The sequence below is a fragment of the Mus pahari genome, chromosome 17 (genome assembly GCF_900095145.1).
Source record: "Mus pahari chromosome 17, PAHARI_EIJ_v1.1, whole genome shotgun sequence".
NCBI lineage: Eukaryota > Metazoa > Chordata > Mammalia > Rodentia > Muridae > Mus > Mus pahari.
Genome location: NC_034606.1, coordinates 50,961,468 through 50,974,232, shown reverse-complemented (window position 1 = coordinate 50,974,232; position 12,765 = coordinate 50,961,468). Strand labels below are relative to the sequence as shown.

The 12,765-nt window shown below is 52.4% G+C and overlaps 1 protein-coding gene across 6 annotated transcripts in view; it reads left to right on the top strand.

Annotated features, from left to right (window-relative positions):
* Positions 1 to 12,765, top strand: part of Celsr1 (cadherin EGF LAG seven-pass G-type receptor 1) — a 137,505-nt gene that overhangs the window by 65,507 nt on the left and 59,233 nt on the right. For all 6 annotated transcript variants that reach the window (XR_003842391.1, XM_021217425.2, XM_029531144.1 and 3 more), the window contains exons 3-5: positions 8,206 to 8,428; positions 11,391 to 11,506; positions 12,361 to 12,449. Coding sequence is in view for 5 of the 6 variants with exons in the window: in XM_021217425.2 (XP_021073084.1) it covers positions 8,206 to 8,428; positions 11,391 to 11,506; positions 12,361 to 12,449 (428 nt within the window). In the remaining variant the exon portion in view is untranslated. The remainder of the gene's footprint in view (positions 1 to 8,205; positions 8,429 to 11,390; positions 11,507 to 12,360; positions 12,450 to 12,765) is intronic.

Below are 12,765 nucleotides of genomic sequence, written 5' to 3'. Positions count from 1 at the left end.
CCATAAAGCTATTTCATTGTTCCTTCATAACTGTAATTTTGCTACTGTTATGAATCATAACATAAATATCTGATGGTCAGGATATCTGTCTGATAATGCAACCCTGAAGGGGTTGCGTGACCCACAGGTTGAGAACTGCTGTGTTGAAAAGTTCATTTAAATCTACAAAAAGCACACTGTACACTGTCTTTTGGGCCATCTGGCCATCTGGCGCTGTGCCATAGTTTTCCAGTCTCCGGGTCTTCACTCTGAGCTCCTCTCACTGGCTGAAGGGAGACCCAGCTCTGGGGATCAGGGATGTGGGTGTGTCCTCTGGCAGCCCTTCCTGTATACCACACGGGGTGCATTATCTTCTGGTCTCCTCTGCCCAGTGGTTTCAAGGCCATGGAGGTGGCTGTATTCTGGGGGAGGGAGGTGTTCCAAATGTCATTGCAGTACAGGACCCTTTTGGAAGCTGCTCTGAACACTGAGGCTCGGGGTGACACCCCCTCTCCTCCCCCTTGGGCTCTGCAGGTGGGTGGGGAGCTGATTCTTTACCGCTGGAATGCATTTTTAAAAAAATTTATATATATATATATATATATATATATATATATATATATTTAAAAAATGGGTGTGACTGGAGTTCTAAGAATTTGCTTCAAAGACAATGAAGTCATCAGAAAAAGACAGACCCTGGACAAGCCCAGCACCGTGGCCCCTCCTGGCCCCAGGGCTTCCTCTCCCACTGGCTGCCCCTTCTCCTGGGAGCCTTGGCGAGGGACAGCAGGTGTCTGGGCCCTCTGTTGAGACCTAGGTAGTTTAGCCAGCAGGGAGGGGCTGGGCCACCTGAGCTTGTGGTTCTTAGAGACTGGGAGTCAGTCCCCCAGGAGGTGAGAAAGTCAAACAAAGCTGGAAACTCCCAAGGGGGAAGGGAGGGCAGACTAGAACCTGGCGGTCTGCCTGGAGTGGGGAGAGAAGGAGGGAGGGAAGGGCTGAGGAGACAGTTGCCTGGAGGGGCGGAGTCAGGGCCTGGAGTGACAGCAGCATTCTAGGACCTATGCCAAACAAGTTCTATTCCCTCACCCACCCTCTGGGTACTTGAGCCAGTTCCCCAGCCAGGAGTGACTGGTTTCCCTGCTTCTGGGATAGATATATAATCCGCAAAGCAAAAGCCATTGACTAGTGTTTGGATAGTAAACCACTGTCCTGGGCAGTGGTGCTTTGCCTGTTTAATAGAAGTCCTGAGGCCCGAACTATCATCTCCTTAGGGTGCCGATTCTGGATATTTACACACTCTAGACCCATCCCTGCAGACTCCATACAGACACCGCTGATGCCGGCGTGGGTTACCCTGGCGGCTGTGTGAACTGACACAAGTTCCCACCTCCTCTGGGCCTTCCACACACTGAAGCCTGCCTAGAAGAGAGCTTGTCTGGTGATGGCACAGAATGGTCTGTGATACGGCTGCTCTCATGGTGCTTACAGCATTTTCAGCCCTCAGTGTGGCCCCCCGGAGCAGCCAGAAAGCAAGCATCAGTGGCTAGCCCTGTCAAGTCTGCCGGTCTTTGGGGTCTCCTTTGCAAAGCCAGCCTGCAGGATGCCTCTACTTGTGGGGATACCCGAGGCTGGAGGTTCTTCATCAAGTCTTCTCAGAATCTTTGGGCTTGACAGGAATCCCTGGTCCAAAGGCAACCTCATGGCATAACCCATGTGGGTTAAGGGTCTGCTCTGAGCGCTGCCGCTGGATGCACCCTCTCTCCCTCACCTCTCACTGTCCCTAGCTTCTTCATCGCGCTTGGATTTGCTTTAAGACTCAGCTCATCTTTTCTATTTTCCCAAACATTTGGCCTGTTTACGAGACTCTGCAGCTGCAGGTAGCGGTTTCATTCATTCATCCTCTCTCTTTTTAAAAAAATTTATTTATTTTATGAGTAGAGTCTCACTCTCTTCAGACGCACCAGAAGAGGGCACCAGATCCCATTACAGATGGTTGTGAGCCACCATGTGGTTGCTGGGAATTGAACTCGGGACCTCTGGAAGAGCAGTCAGTGCTCTTAACTGCTGAGCCATCTCTCCAGCCCGGTTTTGTTCATTCTTATAGCCCCAGTGTCCCATGATGGGCAATTCATTGAATAAGCAGGCAAATGATAGGTGGATGGATGGATAGAAAGAAGTACATCTGGAGGTAGGTGGATGGGAGATGGATAGATGGGTGAAGGGACAGACAGACCAATGGATAGAGGAAGGTGGATGGTGGGCTCGTGTATTCATGGAAGGATAGAGCAACGGATGGAGGAAGGATGGTGGATGGAGGAGGATGTGTGGTGATTGGGTAGGAAAAGGGACGAGTGGGTGGGTCGAAACCTGGAAGGATGAGTCAGTCTGCTTAGTGCTCCATGACTTCTCACAGGCACCTGCCTTTCAGTGCCCCAGAGTGCCACTCTGGTCATCACAGCCCTTTCTGTGGTGATGGGCCCTTTGCATGGCATTGCACAGTGGCTTCTGTACTAGGACACGAGGTTCCTGCCTGGGCCCGAGCGCTGATGAGGCTTCCCGCTGGCCACTCTAGGAATCTGTGTGTTTATGACCTGACTTTGGGTGATCCGTCCTCAGTTCCCAGCGCCACCCCCAGGCCCCCACCCCCTTCCTCGATGTGTTCTCCATCTGCCCTGCTGGTTCTCAGCTCTGCCCGAATTTGCCCAGTTTCCAAGTATGTCTTTTGTGCATTGGGCCTGAGCTTTACCCTTGGTTGGGGCCTCTGGAAATTCTAGTTTTTCTAGTTTCAAGCCTTCAGGTCTTTTATTAAAAAGAGAAAGGATTTGTCTTTTTATTTAGTTAGAAACGTAAGTTGACAAAACTTTGCCTGCCCTTCCCTTCCAGGAGCGCACCTTACCCGCTCCGAAGTCTCAAAGGTCTGGGCACTGTGCTTCTCTGAAGCTGGGCCAGGCCATCTGCTTTGCCAGTCCCTGCTCCTGCGTGTGTGCACTGAAGTGGGTCTCATAGCCAGCAGCTCATTTCCTCTCTCAAACTGAGCATGACTACCCTCTGCTCTTTCACTTCCTAGAGCCTCCATTGGAATCAAAGATCCCTGACGGCTCTCCCTTCCTACCAGCTGACTCTTTCCTGTAACGGGCGACCCGCTTGCCTAAGTCCTATGGCTTTTGTTTAGACCGAGTGTCAGTGGCTCTGACAGTCCCAGCTTGAGTCTCTGGGTAGGGACATTACTCACACACATCTAGGTAGGGTACTTGTTCAGTGATAGGACATGCATGATACTCGGGGCTAGCCTGGCCTCAACTCCGGAGTCTTTTCTGCAGAACTCTTCCCACTCTTTCTCTGTGGCTTTATGGGTATGCAGCCTTAACCAGGCTAAGGCCAGCGTCCCTGCTGGGCCTTGTGGCATGCTCTGCAGTATTGAGCTCAGCGACCAGGTTGCCCAAGCTAACCTTACCTCGGTGTGGTGGAGGGGCTACTGATGACGTGGGCGTGCAAGGGCAGATGTGGGGAGGTGTGCTCCAGGGTGGAGAACGACTCCAAAAGCGGCGTTCGACTCCAAGCAGAACACCTGGACGTTCAGGGAATGCCAAATCCCGAACCGTAAAAATCTTAGAAAAAGGACGAGCTTAAATCATGACAGTAAGCCTGGAGAAGATTTATTTCATCAAAATGGCACTGCTCGATAGCTGTGGTGGAAGGCCAAGGGTCCAGAGCTCTGGGCCATAGAGTTGACTGTTTCAAGAAGAAGAATGATAGGTCAGAGAGGGCTCAAGAGGGAAAGGCATCTACCACCAACCAAGCCTGACGACCCAAGTTTGAGTCCAGCACCCACAGAAAAGCAAGCAGCAAAGGCGGGCGGAGATGGCAGCAAAGGCGGGTGGAGATGGCAGCAAAGGCGGGTGGAGATGGCAGCAAAGGTGGGTGGAGATGGCAGCAAAGGTGGGTGGAGATGGCAGCAAAGGCGGGTGGAGATGGTTCAGTGGTTAAGAGTGTTTGCTGCTCTTCCAGATGTCCCCAATCCTAATACCAGGGACAGTGGCTCACAATGGTCAGCGTCTCTAGCTCCAGAACATATAACATCTGACACCCTCTTCTGGCCTTCTCAGGGACACACACACACACACACACACACGGATGCACACACACAGACGCACACACACACGGATGTACACACACACAGACACACAGAGATGCACACACACAGACACACACACTCGGATGCACACACACATATACACAGACACACACACAGACACATACGGATGCACACACACAGACGCACACACACACACACACGGATGCACACACACACGGATGTACACACACACAGACACACAGAGATGCACACACACAGACACACACACTCGGATGCACACACACATATACACAGACACACACACAGACACATACGGATGCACACACACACACACACACACAGAGACACACACACACATGCATGTATACACATACACACAGAAACATATGCACAGACAGAGAGCGAGAGAAATACACACACACACACACACACACACACACACACACACACACAAAAGTCCTAGAAAAGACCGGAGCAAAGCTTGTCTTTTACAGTTGCTTTATGAGATGAGAGGATTAAGGATGCAGGACTTACAGACTTTGACCTGTAGCATTCTCCTGGGCTAAAAATGACTTGCAGAATTAGAAGCCGTCACTGCTCAAGGTCTCAAGTGTGCGCACTACACGGTCAAGTTGGGAGCTCCAGGTTGGCATTGCTTGGAGCACGCACACACTGTAAACTGAACACCCCCACCCCGGGGCACCTGACTAACCACATGCAGAGAAGCCACTTGGAAGGATAAGTACAAGGAAAGGCCTCTGTGATCCAAGATGCATCTCTGATGCACTGGCAAGAGTGGCTGCTGTGACCAGTGTTCCCATGGGAACATCAGAACAGCCTGCATTCGCTCCCAAGGACCTGGAGAGCTTACTCAAAGAACCCAGAGGTGAGGCTCCATCCTGGGCTGGTGTGGTTTATCTTCAGCACAGTGACCACAGCTCACAGTGCCTTATATAAAAGTGGTGTGTTTAACCCTACAGTTAGTTCTTTGTCTGAATATCTCCCCACACTGCTTGGATCAGTGGATGAATGATGTCCGCTTTGTAACCTCACGGTTAGCTCAAGCGTGAATCATTGCCTTGGCTTTGTGGGAAGCCCTGGCACTGTATGATTTCATCCCACAGACACCCGCCAGTACCTGCAGCATACCCAGCTCTCCTCAGACACCCCCTCATTATGGGCACTAGTCCAGCACCCTAACACGCAAGGCACCCACTGTGGACCAGGTGTTCTCGGACTTGGCCCTCAATCGAACCCTATGGCTGCACCCCCACGGTATGTTCCCACATAGCGGTGTTGCAGGTAGAGATGGGGGAGACCCTGGGTCCTGGACCTGCTCAGAGTACAGTGAAACTCCCTGTAGTGTGAGCCACAGTCAAGGACAGTCTTGGGGAGGGGACATAGGACAGTCTTCAGAAACTGAGGGAGAGGCACCTCAGATCAGCTATCCGTGGGTTTCATCATCAGTGACTGGACAGCTGTAAGGCCCCTCTAGTGATGTTCTGGGTTCTGGGATTCTGACCAGAGGAGCAGTGTGGCTATGTTAGAGCCAAGAGTGTGGGGCGAATGATCTGGGTCTGTGCTTTTGAGGGCCAGGGGCATGGTATAGGTTGACATCTTTGTGGAGTAGTGGTGTACTAAGCCAGTGGTTGAGTGTGTTCAGAGACCAGCACTGTAGGAGGCAGTCTGCTGTGTCACAGGCAGAGCAAGAGGCTTTTCGAGTCGATGGAACTGGTATAAGGTGCATACTTGGGGTGCCTGGGTTTGAGGTGAAGGTTCTGGTAGTGGGATGGGGGCATGGGGTGTGAGAACAGTAGAGGAGGGAGGGGAGGGCCAATGGCGTGCAGGTATCTCCAAGACTCAAAGTCTACCTCCCTGGGCAGATGGCGGAACTCTTAGTCTAGATGGGGGGGACCTAGAGAGAAACGGGCCGGAGAGGGGTGGGCTGAGCTGGAGGTGCCAGGAGACAATAGGAGGAAGGTGGTACTGGATGGGGTAGGCTTGCCCAGAAGGACGGAGAGAGGCTATGGGCAGGAATTGGATGGGCCCCGAGATATACAGCCTTCTGCTTGGGAAGGGGAAAGTGTGAAGGACCATCCCCATGCCCCAGCCCCAGAGCCTTCCTTTTACAGAGTCCACACTACACAGACATGAGTTCGGGGATAAACAGGGCCACTGTGCAGATTGAGAGCTCCCCACATCCTATCTACAGAGAACCCAGCATGTGGTCTCACTGGAAACATCCAGACACTTGAGGGTGGGCCCTCTTCCATTTCCAGGGTCTTTAGAAGATAAAGTTGTGTGTGTGTGTGTGGGGGGGGGACGACGACTAGATACCCTGAGGCCTTTTCTGGGTCTCGGAGAGAAATTCCTGGGCCCCGAGAGAAGAAGAGAACCCCGTGCTCAAGCGAGCAGACTGGGTTACCTCGTCTGCAGTCCCATGGCTAGGCGGGGCTGGAGTTTGGAGGGTCTTACAGGGCAAGGGCTGGCTTTCTCTTCTGGTGGGAAAGTTTGGAGCCTCCCAGGTCCCCTGCTCTCAGACACTGGCTGTGAGGAGGATGAAGGCAGGGTCCTTTGTCTTCACGCTCTAGCAAGCATAAGGTCAGAGTGTCTCTCGGGCGGCTTCGGTCACAGAATGTGCTGGGTGTCAGCGAGCATGGGCTAACCTGGCGTATACAGTAAAACTTCTCTCCCGAGGGGGAGAATTTCAGGTGTCTGAAGGAAGAGAAAGCTTTAAGTTGCAACTTCAATGATGGGCCCGCCATCAAGCAGACTGTGAGCACTGACTGCCGTGTTCGAGTGTGAGAGTGTGGGGGCAGGGGAGTTTATATGAGATGGTCTGTGAGATGAGTGTGCATGAGAAGAGTATGAGTGTGAGCATGTGCATTTGAGACCAAGTCTGAGGCCGCGGGGGTGGGGGGTGGGGGGTGGGGGGTAAGGATGTATGTGCCAGTCGGTGTGTTTACAAATGTGAACATGAACGTGTTTGTGAGGGTTTGGTGTGTGAATGTGTGGAGGTGTGCACGCAGGCACATGAACTCGAAGGTTCTGGCAGGGTGGCCAAGCTCAGAGCCATGGGCCCTGGGCTCTAGGAGTGGCTTGGGAGATGGAAGTGTCCACTGTTGTGGACCTGAGATGAGCCAGCGTGAATCAGTGACTGTCTCTCACCTGCTTCTGTGCACTGGCAGCCTCTCTGTCCATTTCTCTGAGCCCATCTCAGCTACTGCAGAAATGGTGGGTGGATGAGAACACACCGGCCTGGCCTGGGCCTGGCCTGGCCTGGTAACAGAGCCTTTCCACCGGTGGGCCTGAATGGCTGTAAAGGTGTATAGCGGGCTAGTGACCCCAGCCACCTTCTGTCTCAGCAGATTTGTTTTCTGGGCTACCGAAGCAGCAGCTTGGGACTCAGTGAGACTTGTCCTCAACACATTCAATAGAAGAGAACTTCCAGAGGATATTCTAACCCTATAGTCCGTCATTCTTGGGTGACCTCCAGAGGAAGGCATTTCTACTTTTAGGGAGCAGTACATGTGGATCTGCAAACTGGCAGCAAGCTCTGCCAAAGCCCCAGGTCCAGGTGTCACTGTGGCATCCAACCCTATGGGACTAGGCCTTCCGTCAATTGTGTGACTCAGGGGACAATCACTGTCCACTGGCTCTCGTTTAGTCTTTGTGCTCATTAGTTTTTGTCAACTTAAGCAAACTAGAGTCACTGGGAAAGTGAGAACTTCAATTGAGGAGTCATCTCCAGTTAGACTGGCCTGTCACTGTTACCGGGCCTGTCATTGTCACTGCCATGTCAGTGGGGCATTGTCTTGATGAATGATTAATGAGGGAGGCTCAGCCCTCTGTTGGGTGATGCCACCCCTGGGCTATATAAGAAAGCTAACTGAGCAAGCCCTGGAGAGCGAGCCAGTAAGCATACCTCCCCTCTGGCCTCTGCTTCAGCCTCGGGGTTCCTGCCCTGACTTCCTGCCCTGACTTCCCTCGATGATAGACAATAGCTAAAATAAACCATTTCTTCATCCATGTTGCCCATGGTCAGTGTTTATCATGGCGGAGTGGGTGGGGAAAGCAAACTAGAGTGTTAGGACAGCCTTTGTGTGATCAACCTCTGCTTTCTCCTCCAGGGGAGCATTGCCAGGTGAACGTTCGCTCAGGCCGCTGTGCCAGCGGAGTATGCAAAAACGGGGGCACCTGCGTAAACCTGCTCATTGGAGGCTTCCACTGTGTGTGCCCGCCCGGCGAGTATGAGCATCCCTACTGTGAAGTGAGCACCAGGAGCTTCCCGCCCCAGTCCTTTGTTACCTTCCGAGGCCTGCGGCAACGCTTCCACTTCACCGTCTCCCTTGCGTAAGTGCAGCCGTGTTTGTGGGTATCCCTTGGGAATATGTCGTGGGAGTCTGTGCACCTCAACTTTCTAGGCTCTGGATGGTTGAGGAGACCTGCTCGGTGCTCGCTCCTGGACCGGCTGCTCAAGGGTCAGGCCATTGCCTCGATGATAACAGGGGACGTTGTTTCAGCATAGGGACAACAGAGCATCTGTGACAAGTCTTCCAAGAGGGGACAGCCCAAACCCCAGGTTACACTGGTCCTGCCCACCAGCCAACACATGGGTATTGCTGATATCTCAGTAGCCAGTGGGGCCGGCCCAAGAATCAGACCTCCTATGCGTGTCACAAGGCTGGCTGCTCAGACCCCCAATTCCCCAGCCCTGGCCCTGATCTGTCTGTAACAGGCTGATTGTGTGGCCCGTCCATACCTTCTCTCCCAGAATTTAAACATTACTTTAAAATTTTTCCAGTCTATCATTTGGGGCTGGGGAGATGGCTTACTTGATAAAATACTTTCATGCAAGTATGAGAGCCTGAGTTCAAATCCCAGGCTCCCATTAGAAGGCTGGCTGCAGTGGCACATGTAATCCCACACCTGGGGAGGCAGAGACAGGAGGATTCCAGAGATGTGCTGGCCAGCCAATCTGGCTGAATTGATGAGCACCTGAACACACGTGTACAGACACATATGCTCAAAGCATCAAGTGGACTCACTGGATTCTAGGCCTCATAAGCCTGTGATTTGGAGCCTGTGACACTTGCTTAGTTGAAAGAAAACCTAGACCTTCTCTCTGCTAGGTTAATGTTAGTTCAGTGGGGTGAGGTGCTTTTGTGCGTGCTTGTAGTAGCTCTCCACAGCCCATGCTCTCCACATAGTGTGCTCTTCTCTGTCCTCCCCTGGGTGGCTTACTCCACAGCATCATCATTCACCGAGCTGCCTGCTGAGGACCAGACCCATTAGGGTGGACAGAGCAGGAGCCTGTCCCTGCGTTCTGTCCCAGAGATGAAGCCAGCCAGAAGTGTCCTTATGACCAAAGGACAAGTGACTTCTCCTTGTTCCTCATCTTCTATACTGTGGGCTAACAAGGTCCCTCCCATTGGGTGGATTGTAGGGAGGTCTGAGGATGTGGGGTGGTTCTAGCCATCAGCACTCACTACTGCCCCCCCACCCCCGCCCTCCACTTAGCTGATAAATGAACAGCGTCTGCCTATTGGCACAGAACATCCTGAACCCTGTACTGCCAGGCTCGGGTAATTGTGGTGTTTGCCCCTTTGTGACAAGACTCTGCCCTACATCCCAAAGGCCACCCCTTATGGCACAAGCCTACAAAGCAAGGGCCCTTCTGTGGGATCTCCTGTGACACAGTATCTACAACAAAGGACTCTCATGAATAGCTGCCACCTTCCACATCAGAGGAGTCTCGTGTCCCCTGGTGAATGTATCATGGCATGGGCTGGAGAATGTTTATCATGGCATGTGCGGGATGTGAGCTGAGGTCATGTAACCCTGGAGTATAGTCATGGCTCCCTCCCTCCTTGGTATGGCCAGCAGCTCACAGTCACGCGCATCGTGTTGACTTTTGGTGGCCTTTACATATGACTGCCTTAAAAACTTGAAGTCACAAGAAAAGACAGAAAGTTCCCCCGGAATATTCAGAAGACCAGCGACCCTCCAGGTACACAGTTTCCTGGGGCGCACAACCTGGAAGCTGCTGAGGCCCCTCTTAACCGCAGAGGACGAAAGGCCCAGCCCTGCTCAGTTGCCAAGTCTCAGGTGGCTTCTGTTGGGCCTTCTCCTCTTTCTAGTTTCTGTTTGCCAAGTGCTGGGGCTCCCAAGTGGGCCCCGCTTCCCACCCCTCCCCACTGCTCCCAGCCGCCCTTTCATCCTCCTTTGTTCTCAGCCCCTTCTCCTCTGGCCCCTCAAGCTTTGGTTTCTATTTCTGTCTTTCCTCGTTTTTTTTTTTTACTTGAAATGTTCCCACCCTCCCCTCCGCCCTGGGCCCCCCATCTCAGTTTCTCTGTCTTTAGCAATGGATGGTGCCTGCCAGGAGAGCACTGTGTAAGAGGGGTTAACCTGGGCACACAGAGTCCAGGATCAGATGTTCCAATGGGTACAAGAGGTTTAGAGATTTGGCACTCGTGTGGAGACATTAGTGTGAAAGGAACACCTTGGGGTCTCATCTGATCTGTTGCATGAGATAAGCTACCTGCGTTCTGCCTCTAGACACGCTTATAGTTAGTAAACAGGCTATGTGTCATCCTTGTGAACATGTAGTCTCTGTGTGTGCGCACATGCATGTGCATGCGTGTTCTCTCTGTGTGTGTATGTGTGTGTGTGCATGTACATGCATGTGTGTTCTCTCTGTGCATGTGTGTATTCTCTGTGTGTATGCATGTGCATGTATGTGTGTGTTCTCTGTGTGTGTATGTGTGTGTGCATGTGCATGCATGTGTGTGTTCTCTCTGTGTGTGCATGTGTGTTCTGTGTGTGTGTGCACGTATGTACTTGCGTGTACATGTGTGTATGAACTAAGATATTGCCAGTCCCTCTGTACTGTGTTTTTGGACGCGGGAGTATCTCACTTAACCCAGTACTTCCCATCTTCAGATTGTCTAGCAGAACCTGAGGATCCTGAGTCTTTGCCTCCTGAGTGCTGGGATTACAAGTGGTTACCATGAGTAGCTTTTGACAGGGAGTGGGGATCTTAACTCTGATCCCACAAACCTCGATCCGCTCAGTCCTTTCTCCCACCCTGCACTGAGTCTTTTCCTCACCACCACCGGCCATCACCACCGTGTCCCCCAAGGCTCCAGTGCATGTAGCAGGTTGGCTGGGCCGTCAGCATCTCTCGTGATAAAGAGCTGGGCAGATTATTTTCCTGAACCATGGCGCTCACTCCCCTGGCTGGTCATGTCACCCTGTGTATCTTCATGGCCCCGGGGTCCTTCACTGTGTGACACGCTACTTGCTCGGCCCACAGGTTTGCCACCCAGGACAGGAACGCCCTGCTGCTCTACAATGGCCGCTTCAATGAGAAGCATGACTTCATCGCCCTGGAGATTGTGGAGGAGCAGCTGCAGCTCACATTCTCGGCAGGTAAGGCTCCTGCAGCCACGGAACGCCTCCCAAGGCTCTTAATGGATTAAGTTTATCGCTGTCCACACACACACACACACACACACACACACACACACACCGCCCCACGGCTGCTCTGCCTTCCGACCCTAACTCTGCATCTCAGAACCTGGCCTTTTGAGGTCAGAGTGCAGGAAGATGTCAATGTCAGGGCAGTGTAGTGCTAATACCAGCCAGAGCCTGGTTCCTAGATGGGAATCGGTGATTGAAGTGCAGTGATGTGAGCAGAGAGACAGATAGCTCAGCAGTTAAGAGCACAGGCTGTTCTTCCAGAGGACCTGGGTTCGATTCCCAGCAGCCACGTGGCAGCTCGCAATTGTTCATAACTCCAGTTCCAGGATATCCAAGGCCGCCTTCTGTCCTCTATATCAGACATACATATAGACATGTAAGCGAAACACCCATACACATAAAATCAAATAAACCTAAAAATAATAATAAAAAAGATGAAATACAGTGCACTTGTAAATTAATGTGGTGACCAGGCACAGATGAGAAGACCAGGCAGGCACATGTGTGGGGATCAGGCCCTGGGGGTTGAGGGGGCTAGCTTTCTCTACTCAGGGCTTTTCTCTCTCTCTCTCTCTCTCTCTCTCTCTCTCTCTCTCTCTCTCTCTCTCTCTCTCCTGTTTTAGAATCTTGCTATCTTTCAGGTCAAGGCCCTCCACAGAGGGGGCGTAGGGGATGGCTTACCGTGGTGGCCATGCCAAAAGAAAAGGCACACAGCCAGTCTCTGAGCTGTGTGTCTACAGTGCAGCCTAGAAGCCTGACTGGAGACCCCTAACCTGTCTCTGGATCTCCCTCTTGCTGCACAGGTGAGACCACAACCACGGTGACACCACAGGTCCCTGGAGGTGTGAGTGATGGGCGGTGGCATTCGGTGCTGGTGCAGTACTACAACAAGGTAGGAGGGTGCCTGCTCGCCTCTCCACCTCCTTTCTTCCTCGCCTCCTGCTCGCCTCTCCGCTTCCTCTCCTCCTCACCTCTGCTTAGGATGATGTTTGTACTGTGATGTAAGAGCAAGCACTGTTGGAAGGGAGCAGAGGGTGTGATGTCAGCCAAGGGTTCTGTACACGTAGCCATTGCTTGAACTAAAGCTGTATGGGCAGACAGAGACTCAGGTACACTAAGAGAGGACGCAGAGAATCCAGGAGTTTCTCTGAGCTGTGGCTGTGTGTGTGTACGTATATGTGTGTGTATACATGTGTGTGTATATATGT